The sequence below is a fragment of the Mustela nigripes genome, chromosome 15 (genome assembly GCF_022355385.1).
Source record: "Mustela nigripes isolate SB6536 chromosome 15, MUSNIG.SB6536, whole genome shotgun sequence".
NCBI lineage: Eukaryota > Metazoa > Chordata > Mammalia > Carnivora > Mustelidae > Mustela > Mustela nigripes.
In genome coordinates, this window is record NC_081571.1 from 22,783,233 (window position 1) to 22,796,945 (window position 13,713).

The 13,713-nt window shown below is 48.4% G+C and overlaps 1 protein-coding gene across 1 annotated transcript in view; it reads left to right on the forward strand.

The window, feature by feature from the left end:
* LOC132002640 (guanylate cyclase soluble subunit beta-2-like) overlaps positions 1-10,526 on the forward strand; it is a 43,859-nt gene extending 33,333 nt beyond the window's left edge. Inside the window, exons 13-14 of the mRNA XM_059377777.1 lie at positions 834-929; positions 10,381-10,526. Coding sequence (XP_059233760.1) covers positions 834-929; positions 10,381-10,526 — 242 coding nt within the window. The remainder of the gene's footprint in view (positions 1-833; positions 930-10,380) is intronic.
* The last annotated feature ends 3,187 nt before the right edge of the window (positions 10,527-13,713 follow it).

The following is a 13,713-nucleotide window of genomic DNA, read 5'->3' on the forward strand; positions in this document are numbered from 1 at the left end:
CTGCCTCTCTTCTTTTCTTTCCATGCTTCTCTTGGCTTCTCTTGCCCCTTTCCGCATCAGGCAAGGGTCTCCTGCGATAAGCCTCAGCTGTCTGGCCCTGGGGAAGGCACTGCTTGTCCCTCCCATCCCCACTGCAGTGTGGGGCTGGGGCCGCAAGAACGGGAACCCCATTTACTTGCAGAGACCAAGGGACTTTGTCCCACACAGCAAGACTGAGTCTCTCAAAGCCAGGGATGGAGGATGGGGATGCAGAGACACTAATATGCATGCTACTGTTCTTCCCATACTGGCCTCTTTCCTCTGAGGATCTTCTGTAAGAGACACACACTGGCTTCTTTGGGTGATTTGGGGGAGGTGTGGGAGGAAGACCAAGAAAATGAGTGTGAGCAGATTGGAACTGCAGCCAGCACTCATCCGTGGGTAGACGGCAGGGGAACAGGGTGAGAAGTCCTCAGCAGTGACCCTCCTGGGTTCTCATCAGCCCGCACTCCTCCCCCACCTGGCATGAGGGGACACCCAGGAAGTGACAGAACAAGGGACGGCACCCCGGAGTGCTCTTCCTCAAACCATTCTCCTTTCTCCCCTTTGTTCTCAAAAGCAGGTGCATTTGCTCCTTCATCTTCTAGCTGGTGAAGGCATTAGGCATGTTAAGTGTCCTGCGTCCCCCCAGCAGCCGGAACCACTATCCAGTTGGTCCTTCATACAACGGGTGCCCAAGGAAATACCCAAGGGGAGACTGATGTTCAGAGGCATCAAAGAAAGGTCCCCCACCTCTGCAGCTCATGAAGCCGGCTAGCCATTCTCACTGTCCTTCCCCGCATGCCCGTTTGCAGATGGAAGTGCTCCAGGAGGTCAAGACAGCAAGACTGTTGCCATCATGCGGTACAAGGATAGTGAGCCACTGCCCCTGACGAGCGGCAAGGCAGACGGTGAGTACGCAGAGCCTTCCATATACCCGCAGCGCTGTGGTGCGTGGAGGGGGAACCGTTGGGTTCAGAGGTGTGGCTCAGAGCCAGATGGGGACAGATGGAGTTTGGGGTCCTGAGCAGGATGTTCTGATGGTTGCTCATTGCATCTTGAACACAACCCACCCACCTCCCCACCCCAAGTGTGCGGGGCACCCTCCTTCTGGAAGGGTTCTCTATGCCCCCCTCCAAACGAATGTTTAGTGCTCAGAAAAACATACTGGTCTCTCGGTACCCATGAAACAAGGCTTGTCTGGACACCATGCTCTCAGTTGCACACCGCCTGTGAACAAGGAGTGCCAGAGATTTTTGCACTGTTCCATTACAGGGTGAGTCAGAGCAACCTCGGAGCAGTGACAAAGTGTAGGCCCTATGACTCTCTTCTCTGGTTGTCCCTGAAGGTGGTGGGAATGGAAGTTTTCCTTCCACCTATGCCTACTCTTAACTGCCCCGGTGAGCCACTCAGCTTCCTCAAGAGCCGTTTGCAGCACTGACTCCCCTGGGTTCGGAGGATGGGGACACAGAGCTGTGATGAAGGACCAGGGATGGGTCTACAGAAAGAACTGCTGTAGGGACACCTCACTGCCCCCTGCCAACTTGTCCTCTCTGGCTTTGTGCAGCCACTGCCGCCCTCCTGCTTTCTGGAAACCTCATGCAAGAGGGTCCAGATTAATCCAGAGGGGATTAAGCTTTTGAGGCGAGGCAGCAGCGTCTGTCTGTTAAAGAGCTGGTTATTTTTATTAGATAGTATCTTTTAAGACATTATGGTTATGTTTATTAGACAGTATCTTTTGAGTTTTGCCTGAGACCTTGGCCTTGGCATTGGATGTTGTTCCGATGCCTGAAGACTTCCTTCCAGTTCAGTCCCAGAATCTGAAGTCGAGAGAATGATCAGCACCCTTCCATTCAATTCTGAGAGGAGACAGAATAAAAAGTCCCTTGCTCTGATCGGGGATCCTGGGGAATCGTGGACTTTGGAGCATGAGCCGCTCTAAGCAGACTTTCTGCCATTACTGGGCGGCATTGCCCTCCCCACCCCATCGCCTTCCTTCCTACAGTTGTATGGTTCTGAGTGATGTTCGCTCTGTGATGTTATTATAGTCTGTTATTACAGCATGAGATCATCTTACATATGGGATTATAATTCATAGGTTCATTTAACAGCATCTCTTAGAAAACTGCTGAGGCTCCAGGGAGACAAGAGAGTGGAGGCCAGGCCCTAGGCTGGGATCTGTCAGTGCTCGCTGAACTAAAGACATGAGTCCCTGCTTCATGCGGCCTGCATTTTAGTATGGAAGATAGACAACATCAAGGAAAATAAGATCGCTTTAGATAATGACAAATGTTAGCCAGAAAATAAACTGAGTGATGGAGAAGAGAGGGCCAATGAGGGCTTCTTTGGGGCTGAAGCATTTGAGCTGAAGTGTGCAAGAAAGACCAGAGCCGGCCATGAGGCTATCATGCGAGCTTCCAGAGGAAGCTGAAGGCAAACATGAGCTTAGCAAGCTCAAAGAAGACTAAGAAGGCCATGTGTCTAAAGAGGGGTCGAAGGGGAAGGGAGCAGTAGGGGAGGAAGTCAGAGTGGCCTGGAGCATTCCTAGCCACATACAGAAAGTCTGAGAGTAAGTAAGAGGCAAGGTAAGGAGCTGCTGGGACTCCATGGGAACGTTCCCCAGGAGAAGGTCTCTGGCACTTGCATTCTGAAATGACTGCTGCGTCACCAGCTCAGGTTGGGAGGTCTAAGAACTTCATGCTCCAAGAAGATGAACAAACTCATTTTTCAGACTTGTGCTACATGGAGATCCCTCCACAGAAGAAACCAACAGGTCTGGGCAGGGCTGGGATTCTTGCTTAAAAAGAAGAAGTTTCTCAGGCAGTTTCCTGATTTAGTAGCTCCTGCAGCTGCTGCTTCCCTGGACATAAACCAATATCAACAACCACAGGAGACAACCTCAGGAGAAACTGAGGCCACTTCAGTTTGGGGGTGAAAACTGGATGGTTAGAAAAGAGGCATTTGTTGGGCAACTAGTTAGTGCTGGGCATTTTACCCACTTTATCTCACTTGATACAACAGTCCCTTGACTATCCCTGTAACAGATGTAAGAAACCTGAAGTTCAGAAAGGTGGTGTCATTCAGACAAAGTAAATGAAAGAAGCTGGACTGGATCTTCATGCTGGTTTGTCTCAGGCAGCCCATGTCCATGTGAGCAATGGGCCAGAAGGACTTCAGTTCCCCCTGGTGGTAGGCTGCTGCGTGTGGACCCCCAGGCTTCATAGAGGCTCCGCCATATTACTCTGGGATCCTCCAGGCCCCAGCTGAGCAGCTTTCTGGTTGTTGCGTGTGATCCTGCAGGCCTGTTAGTGAGGACCAACGCATACCCTGAGGGTCAGTGATAAACAGTGATAAACTGAGCCAGAGGCTTGGAAAGCCAGCCTGGCCATTGAATCTCACTCAGGCTACCCAAACTCAGACCTACCAAATCAGAAACGGCTTTTCACAGCTTCCCCGGGGAATTTTGAGTTTCGTTTTACCATGGCACAGGCTTCTTCCTTATCTGTGATGATTGGCAGCAGACCTAGAATCTCACCTTGAAGGATTCATGTCACCTGTTCCTAGGGGCCTGCCTTGTCCTTGTGATTTAGATCTCAGTTCTCGTAGGTTTTGGGTTGCATCTCACGATGTCATGCTTAGCTCTGACGTAGGGGAGGGCTGTTAGACGGTCATTGCAGGAGCCCCCATTCTTACCTCCAGCCATGGGGTCATCCCACTTGGCCCCTCTGTGGGTCCCGTTATGGGACAGTGCTTCCATGAGTAGCCAAAACCTGTCAGGACCCCGAAGGTTAGGCTGCTGGCTCTTGCTGCTTCTGAGATCTGCCTACTGTCCAACCTCTAAGCATTCGGGAGGACACTCTAGGCTCACTTCATCCATCACATTGGCCATCAGCCTCACAAATTTGCCAAATTTAGGATCCCTTTCTGGGGGCACGCATTTCCCTCTTACTTGTTCCCAAATTTGGGAAGTAGGTATCCCCTCGACTCCCACTCCCCGTGAAGACCACCACTCCTGAAACATATATTCTGGCCTTAGCAGCACAGGGAGCTGCAGAGGCGAGACACGAACCCCAGAGATCCCTCTCTGAGGGCCAGCTGTGATGTGATGCTCACCACTTGGCCCTCTTGCAAATGGGGGGCTCACCGCATCTCTGCAGGAAGTGTCTGCCCTGGTGATAGGAAACCCTCCAGCAGGACCCAGGCCTGCAGGCTGCACCCAGGACCTCATTTGCACTTCAATACCATGCTTTTCTTTGACTCCACTATGGAATTGGGTGTTAGATGTGTCAGTGGGGTAGACTCCCCGGGGCAATTAACCCGGAGTATTGAGCCGGAGAGAAATCAGTGTGTGTTGACTCAGATATTTGAGCGACCACCTTTCAGTATTGACTCAAAAATTGGCCTTCCAGCTGTCCCTGCTGGCAGGCTCTTCTGGCATCTCGTCAGACCCCTGTTAATGTGTTTTTCAAATTTCAACTTGCTTCAACTTGTCTCCTAACTGATTCTCCTGACAATTAGAATAATGGGTTCCAGGCTGACCTGCATGCAGCATTCAGGCACGTGGCCCAGGCTCCTCTCTGGAGGTGACCCCTTCCTATAAATCAGTCCAGGGGGGGTCCCCTTGCTGGGCTCATGGCAGGCTAGGTCGGTTTTGGAGGACTCCTAATTGTTCCTCTGGAGCACGTTAGTAGTGGGAGTCTCTGTCGGAGTTCAGTGGTCTACCTGCTGTGGGCTTTGCCGAGTCCCTCAAATCCTAATGGGAAGAACTTCCCCAGCCCCAGCAAGCCCCCTGGTGAGTGAGTCTTGCCTGAGTTTGTGGCCACTTAATCGGCAGGTCCCTGTCCCTCCCTCGCTTTGCAAACTTTTGACAATACAAGTGCCTTTCCCAGACATGTCCGGGGAGCTGGGGCCTGGCTGGTTGGGGGAGGCAGCAAAAGGAGGCTGGGCCTGTATTCCTGGCCCCCAGGCCTTTCAGCAGTAGGCCTTGCTAAGGCCTTCGTAAGCTTGGCTGTCAGATCTTTCCAACCTTTTCTACTCGGGGCTGACGAATGGCAGAGTTGTTTTGTTTGTTTTTGCTAGAGGACTGGTCTTCGTATTTATTTATTAATATGGAAGTAGAGTTGACACACAATGCCACCTCAGCTTCAGGGGTACACCACAGTGATTGGACAAGTGTATACGTTACACTGTGCTCATCCCTGTGTAGCCCGTCTGTCACCAGGCTGTGTTATTACAGTACCATTGACGATAGTCCCTATGCTGTGCCTTTTATCCCCGAGGCACAGCTGTTTTTAACCTCAGTCTTTTTAGAAGTTGAGTTGTTAACCCACCAATGTTCTGTAGAAGGAAGATCCTGGGACGTATGAACCAACTCTGGGCAAATGAGGAGTTTACTAATGGAAGGACACTGTCAGCGGCAGAAAGGGCTTCTAAAGGGGCTTCTAAAGGCCCTTTGTTATTGGGCTTGATATCATCGACGGGGATGAGGCCTTGGGAGTCGGTCGGCATGGGAGGGCGATGGGTGGCAATTGTCAGACTCAGATGTCTGGGCCTCGCCCCAGAGTGACTCAGAAGGCTCAGAGAGAGGCTGTCAACTCTGGTTTATTAGTTTACCATCTCCAAAGGGCATTTTGATGAGCTGCCAGGCTAGGGGACCACCATCATGACGGAATGAGAATTAGCTTGAATCGGAATTCCTGGGCCCACGTCCACGGCTTGCTGCCCAGTAACCAACTGTGTCACTTTGGGCAAGTCCTCTTTGCTTCACTTTCTCAACCCGAAAGCAGAATGCCCGCTTTACCCAGTCTCTTTGAGGAATGTATGAGATGCTGTATATTATCTGGAAGCTGTGAAATGTGGAAGACATGACCCATGTGCCAACTGCTTTGTCAGTTAGGGACCCTAATATTGGGAATTCACTCGCTTAACAAATATGTGATGGCAGGAACAGGCAGATCAAGGGGATGGCCTCTGCTCTGATCTCTAGAGAATGCAGGGGCTTCTGGAAGCTGGAAATGTGGTTCCTCCAGATCATGGCCCCTTTTGCCCATGGATGAAAATAGGAGAAAAAGGGGAGGGTGATTCTAGAATGGCAACCACTCTCACCAAACCTGGAGACCCCATTGCACCATTTGTATAACAAGGTTAAATTTTTCTCACTGGTAGAGTTTCCCCTCAAAAAGATCACTTCTAGAATTCGTGGCCCCTTTCTCTGTTCACACCTACAAACAGTACGGTGTGGTGAGCCTGACCTTCCCCCAAGAGCAGGTGGATTCATTGGAAAATAAATCCAGATGGAACCAAGTCAGAGGAGATAAACTGTTTCTGCACACATGAAAACCCTTCAGAGTAAAGGCCAGAAAGGGTACAGGGTGAGAGCACAGGTGGGAAGGGACCCCCGTTGGCAGGACCCATGTGGGAAGCATCCAAATGGGATGAAGTCTTGAGGATGACTGAGAAGACCCAACAGAGAGTCAGACTTAAGTTTCAAGATGAAGACATCATCCCCATAATGGAAAATCAGTACTGAAACCAAGACTCGGTTTCCCACATCTTACTCTATCTAGGAGATTAGATACAGATGAAGAATGCAGACCAGGAATTATTGCCATCACGAATGTAAGAATTCCTTCTTATAACCCCATGTCATACCCTTTATGAGTCATAGAGTCCTGTCTGTAATGACCAGCCAGTGACCCAAAGTACTCGTGTATTTCCCAAGGCAGCAACCTTTCCCCAAACTGCTCTTTGTTCTCACCGCTGTACTAGGACATCCCCCAATTTCATATTTGACAACACCGCCTAAGCACTGGTTGTTTTCCAAACAGGGGAAGATGGCTTCTACCACAACTTAATTTATTTTTAATAGCTATTGAAGTGGGTTTCTGTGCTGCGTTTAATTCTTTCTTGGGCTGTGTTGGTTTGCTCAACTGAAGATTATTTGTTCATTTATATTATAGACAGAATACTGAATTATTATTACTATCTTAAAACCAAAAAGTGCAGATAAATCCAAAGAAGAAAGCAAAATCACCCATAATTCCATCACCTGGAGAGACTAATAGCAAATTTGGGGGGCCTATCTGCCAAACTTATGTATGTGAGGGTCCCATGGTGTATGTGTGATTGGGATTGTCACACATACACTGTTTTGTAACTTGGGAGGTCATGAATTTCTTTCCTTTGAACATTTAAAAACATTTCAAAACAGAAGAGGGAAACTAAGAAGACACGACGTGCTCAATGTGGTACAGTTTTTCCCATGTGACTCATGCTGTTTGCTGCACATCTCAAGTCACATTTTGCATCGCATCAAGTGGAAACTCCAATTATTTTGCACTTCTGCAAATCTGTAATACTTCTGGGATGTCTCTGATGTTCTGTGAGTCTTAAAGTTGCCTCTGAATTTTCCGAGAGAGACTAATCGAATTCAACCTGAGTTTTAGTGTTTAGATAGAAGATGTACACTGGAATTCTCAGTCAGAAAACTTAATTAATGATGACACCCCATTTTATAAGTATGCCCAATAATAAGCTTTAACTGTAGCAAGATGGTGGTACTAATAGGCTATCCTTGGGGGTTGTGAGCCATGGTCTTCTAAGAGTAAAAGATGATGAGTGAGAATTCATCTCCAGCAAACAAGGAAATTCTTCCACCATCTGGAGTGTGGAATTGATTGGGGTAAAATGTCAAATATATATTTGTGTAGAAATTCCAGGAGAGTCTTGCAATTCCATACTGATCAAGTCTCGTTTGAATCATCAGGTGGCATTGGCTCAAATTGACAAGGTCATGTTTGGTCCGTTAGCTTTCAATAATGCTGTTGCTATTCTCCCAACAACAGGCTAGCTGGCCATTTTTTTCCTCCTTGTCCATCAGGGACTTTTTCCTCAAGGACAGAAAAGGGAAAGAACAGAGTTTAATAAAAGTGCAAGGGAAACATGGGTAGAAATGGAAGAGAAAGAGGACCACAATTAAGACACAAGTGAGGAAGTTAAAAAAAAAAAAAAAAGGCCTGGTTAGAAGAAAGAAAAGTATGCTGTGGGAGCAAGAGACACAAAGGGGTGGGGGGGAGTAAGTTGAAAACTTTTTGAGAAGAGAAATTAGGAGGAAGGAAAACGTGAGAAAGTGTTTAATAACAGGGAGGCTAAAGGGTCTGTGAGATATTCTTTCCTAGTGTTGAGTTTACTTCCAAAATTCTTTGTGAGAGGTAAAGCCAGAAAACAGATGAGTCGTCTTCACCACAAAGTAACTGTGCTGTTTTCTGGAAGCAGGGGCATATCATACACAGAGCCTGCCTGTGGATAACTAAAGAAAAGTTTTCCTTTGTTGGAATCCCTTGTTTTAGTAACTCCAACCCCTTCTTGTTTGGTTTGTATTTTTGTTTGGGTGACCCCCACTTTTTGTACAATTCCAAAGACACAAACCACATTTCGGCACTCACAATCTTGTGGAGGTGTTCTCTTATAGGTTCTCATAACGACTCTAGGAGTTCAGTGGAAGGCAGATGTATGGTGCAGTAATCCTTTTACATCTGGAGAAACTGAGGCATGGAGGGACGTTAGATGGGGAGAGTTCAGTTGCCCCTTTTAGTGCTGATGGGCAGTGACAGAGCAGGGGCAGCCATGTCTTCTCAACAGAAATAGTTACATTTCTACCTGTAATCAACACTTGTCCCCTCTATTTGCCATGATACCACAATGAAACCAATCGCAAACTTTTCAAACATACTGTCTTCATCACTAATCTTGCATATTTCCATTTTGGAAAAATTGTGTTCCTTTAAAAATGGTAATAGTGCTTATTTTTTCAAAGAAAAGCCATTATCACAATAAACTTTGATTCAAAGTGAAAGGGATAAATGGTTTGGGAATAATAAAACTCATAGAGAATTAACAAAAAACCAAAAGCACCCATATAATTAACAGTTTCCGGAGAGGATAAAATATTGCTAACCATGATTCAGTATTTTGCAATTCAGGGGGAGGAGGGGGAGGACATACTACAGAGCTCAAATGAACATGTACTCAGTGACATCTCCACTGAAGGAACACCTCTTTGGCCATACTCCATAAAAATGCCACATTCTAGGGTCTTCCGAACCCTGATTCCTTGTCAGAGTAGCCCTAACGTATGCACGAGTGGTGAACTCCATATGACTCATCACCCAGAGTTGGCCCAGTGAGTTCATTCTAGGTGGCCCATGATCTTCCTCCTTGTGTGCTCCAGGCTCCTTTCCCAAATTCTCAGCCCATCCTGGGCTAGAGAGAGGGGAGAGAGTGGGGACAGGCCCAGCAGCCCCAATTTTTCCGCATATTCCTTAGGGACATAACCTTAGCAAATTATTTGTGCTGAAAACAAACCATAGCTTTTAGGATCGGAAAACAAGGTGAATCACTGATCCGGTTTCTAGAAGAAGTCTGAAGTGCTAAGGGCCCCTTCTGGTGAAAGACGTCATTCATTAATCTGGGAACATGAGGCTGAAGTGAGAAGCTCCTCCTGTGTTTCCTGATTTCTAGAGCACTTGAGCCACAAATCTATTATGTGAACCTCTCTGAACTCAAATGTCTCTGGAACAATGATCAGTATTAAAAAAGAAAAGGAAAGAAAGAAAAAGAAGCGGGAATGATACACGACTTGAAAATCTTAGATGCTCACCTTTCCAAGTGAAACCACAGGGCAAGCAGGATGAAGTGGAGACAATCTTCCAACAGCCTTCTTCTTTCCTTTTTTTCTCTGAGTCCTGCTCCCTCCCTCCCTCCCTCCTTCCTTGTGTGGCTCGGTCCCTGAGGTAGTTCTTTTCCAGTACCTTCACTCTGGGCTCCCTTCCAAACTTAGAATAAGAACCAGCATCTTGAGTTTGTACTCTGTGTTATCATTATGTTTATCACTTTCTGTAAATCATCTGCTTTGCTTATTACCACAACCTGGGGAGGTAGGTGTAATCATCATCTCCCCACTTTTCAGATGAGGACAAATGAGGCCCAAAGGGGTTAAGTGTGAACCGTGGCCGGGCTGGTTTGTGACCCTTGGCCTGTGTGATTCTGATGCTCGGACCTCACAGACAGTCATAGGGCCAGCAAAGTCTGGAGGCTTGGGGCTGTTCCGTAAGTTATGTCCAAGTAGAGAGCTGGTCTGTGACCAAGAAGATGACACAATGTGGGACAAAAGAAATACGATGCTGACGAGGCTGAGGTCTGTTTGGACTTCTTCTTCCAAAGATGATTTCCTGCTCCGAAGGTAGGAGAGGAAGCCCAGGGTGGCCACACTGTTTGCTGGGGTCTGGCTGGGACAGAAACCCCCTGACCACTGAGACCAGTCTGAAGCTTGACTGACTGGCTCACCTCATTGTCTCATTTCAGCTTCTGAGGAACCAACCCCTGAAGGGAGTTCAGTGACAGGGCAGGATTCCGTGGAGGCCGCTGACAGACAACTGTCTTCAGAGCGGACACAGACACCTCACTTTCCTAACGATGCTCTACCATCTGCTTTCTGTGCTCTGTTGTGATGCAGGAAAAATGAACCCCCCGGCTTCACTTTTCCTCTACTCGGTTTTACGGAGACAAAGAAAAGTTACTTCTTTTCATTTTTCAGTTCAAAACTTCTTAAGCTGCGTCTCTTCCTCATGGTCCCTTTGAGAATAAAAGTCTAGAAATGAAACACAATCCTGACAAGTTTGGAAAATGTGCTTTTACAATTCTCAGTTCAAAGCCAACCCCCCCACCCCCGACGTTGAGACTGAGTCCTGTTTGTTCCCACAGATGATAAGTCCGGCTGTGGGGCCTCTTTTCTGTTTTCTTCTACCAGGGGTGAATGGCTTTCATGCTCTCATCACTATGGTTCCACTGAATCTTCGCCTCTGAGCAAAAGCCCCAGTGGCCAACTTCAGAGGACACCCTGACCTCTGAGCGCCTCGTGTGCAATGTCTTGTTTTAAATGATGGTGGGAGGGCAGGGGAAAGAGGAGGCGGAGGAAAGAGCCCCAGACCCCGCAGTTTATAAATCACCCCGTAACACAGCCGGGATGTGAAAGGCACCCGGCCAGGGGTTGTGAAAGGAAATAATTTTCATTCCCAGCCCTGGGAATTGTGTGAAGCAATAGAACAAAAGCAGCATTCCCCAGGGCTTTTCTGAGAGTAAGATGGAGGGGAAAATGTAAAAATCACAGGAAGGGCAGAGCTAGGAAAGATAGGGAAGCAAAGCAGAACACAGCCAGACGCCCAGCTTCCTTGGCCAGTTGCCTTCAGGACCCAGAAGGCTCCTCTAGGCGTCTCTCTGTGGGGATGGAAACACCTTCTGCCTCAAAGAGTTTGGGGATGTTCTCAGAGGCTTGGTGAGGGGAGCGGACGGGAAGTGGAGATGTGGGTATGGGCTATGCATCTGCATTTGGGGATGAACAGAAAATTGCTTCTATTTTACCTAGATAATAAACAAAAGCTGAAGGCACACGTGATGTTGTGATTCACCCTCACTAGGACCTTACTTGGCCCAAGAGGCACTAAGTGTTTTCAACCATTCCCAGGAAAACATGGGCAGGACCTGACTGCCCCCAGCTAATCCCAGAGGCAGAAGGGGTTGGGAAGGCAACAAGAGTTGAATTCCCTGCCCCAGGCTTCTGGGAGGCAACTGTGTCTTGTGTCTGGCAACAGGCAGGTGTGACCCATAGTTCGGCAAGGTTACAGCGAGTCAGGGTATGCTGAGTGCAAGGGGTAGAGTCCAGAGATGTGGGTTCTTGTCCTGACTCTACTGCTCAGTATCTTGGTAATTCAGCCTCACCCACTATGAAATAGGCTTAGTGACAGCAGTCCTACCTATCTCCAAGGTTTTCTGGGTGAAGATTCAGTAAAATATTAAAGCACAAATAGGACCACGAGACTCATAGTAATGTCGCTACTAACAATTATTAACCATCAAACACATGCTAGGCCTCATATATGTTACACGTTACTTCTGTTCCTGGCAACAATCCCATACTAAGTCAGCTCTTCCAGGCCCTACTCCACAGATGAAGAAACAAATTCAGGGAGATCCAGTAGCCTGAGACCACATGGCTGATGCTGGCCAAGTGCCTGAGCAAGATACATGCTGCCGATGTTGGGACACCAAAACATGCAGGACAGCCTGGAGGTATGGACCCTGGAGCCGGGTAGAGCCAGCTTTCAAGCCTGGCCCTACCACTTACCAGCTGTGTGAGTTTGGGAATGTTGCTTAACGTCTCTGTGCCTCAGTGTCCCCATTGTAAAATGGGAATACTTAGAGAACCTGCCTCGTAGGGATGTCAGATATATACACAAAGCATTTAGAAGAGTTATCCACACTTTGCAAGCCCTTTTCAAGTGCTGGGATTTTTTTTTTTTTTTTTTTTTTAATGCTCTTAGTAAGTGATTTCCCTGCTAGAGCAGGGACAAAGGAAAATGATCCAGCTCATGATTCTTGTTACCTCCCCTGTGTACTTCCCTTCAAAGTCCTTTAGCTCAGCTGTAAGCAAGAACAAACCCACCCAAGACTATGAACCCTGGTAGGTGGTAGCACTGTTGGAGAGAGGACCCAAACAGTTGTTTGGTAGAGTGGCAGATTTTTGTTTTGTTTTTGGAAGAAGAGCAGGGGCCCACAGCCTGGGCTCCCAGCCAGCAGCTTGCCTTGCTTTCTTTGCCCATAGAATATGCCACTTAACTGCCTAGTTATACCCAAGATGGCCAGAAATTGGGAAGCAGGTGCCCTTGCCCTGATTGAAAATGGAGCAGATTCTGTTCAGTGTTTATTATGACTGGAATCATTATTTCCAGCTCTAAATGAATGACCACATCCTGCACTGGGTATCCTGCTGGAGCCTAGTGTTGACTCCGGAGTAAACACTGGCGGAGACCAATTTCAGGTGCCCAGGGAAACCCAGCCAGGCTGCTGACATGCTCTTCGAGCCCCTGGCACTCTCAAGAGAGCCTTCCTTCTTGGATGCGCTTCTCTGTGTGGGAGCCCTCAGGAGCCCACATGCCAAGCTGGGGGGTGTGAACATCCATGAGGAGGGCAGCTCAGCATGGGGGATGGCTGCACCCCTGCACACCACTGCAAGGGCTATGCTCCAACAACATCTGGTGGTTGGCCTGATGTCCATCCACCAAACATCTGGCTGTCACTCCAGAAACAGACTGTTGTTTATGGGCCACAAATGCTTTACTAGGCAGGGAAGGCACGATGAGTCCACGCTGAGCCCCCTCTAGGCTATAGGACCTTGGAGGAGAGGCAGCCCCCTACCCACACACCTGTTAGGTTCATTTCAGGCGGCAACCCCATCTGGCTCGAGCCCCTCAGCTCCCTGCACTCCAGGCCACGGTCCTGGGCACAGAAGACTCAGACCCAGGCAGATGGCGGGTCCGGCTTCTGACCTGGTCTGGCTAGCCAAGCACTGTTACAGAATCACTGGCCTCCAGCCCACCAAGAGTGGTGCACACATTCATTAGTAAGAACCTGAAAACATCATCCACCTTCCTTCCCTAAGGAGGCCAGGGCTTAATGGAGAGCTGCTACAGCCAGTCCTGCCCCACCTCTCCACCCTTGTGCACCAAGTCTCTGGAGATGAAGTTCATGGACGCAGGTGGAGGGGGACACCAGTACGTCAGAATGTCCCTTCTGCTGCCCCTGTCCCCATCTACCCGGCTTTCTCTCGGGTCATCTGAGCCTGGTTTCTGAATGCTGGGG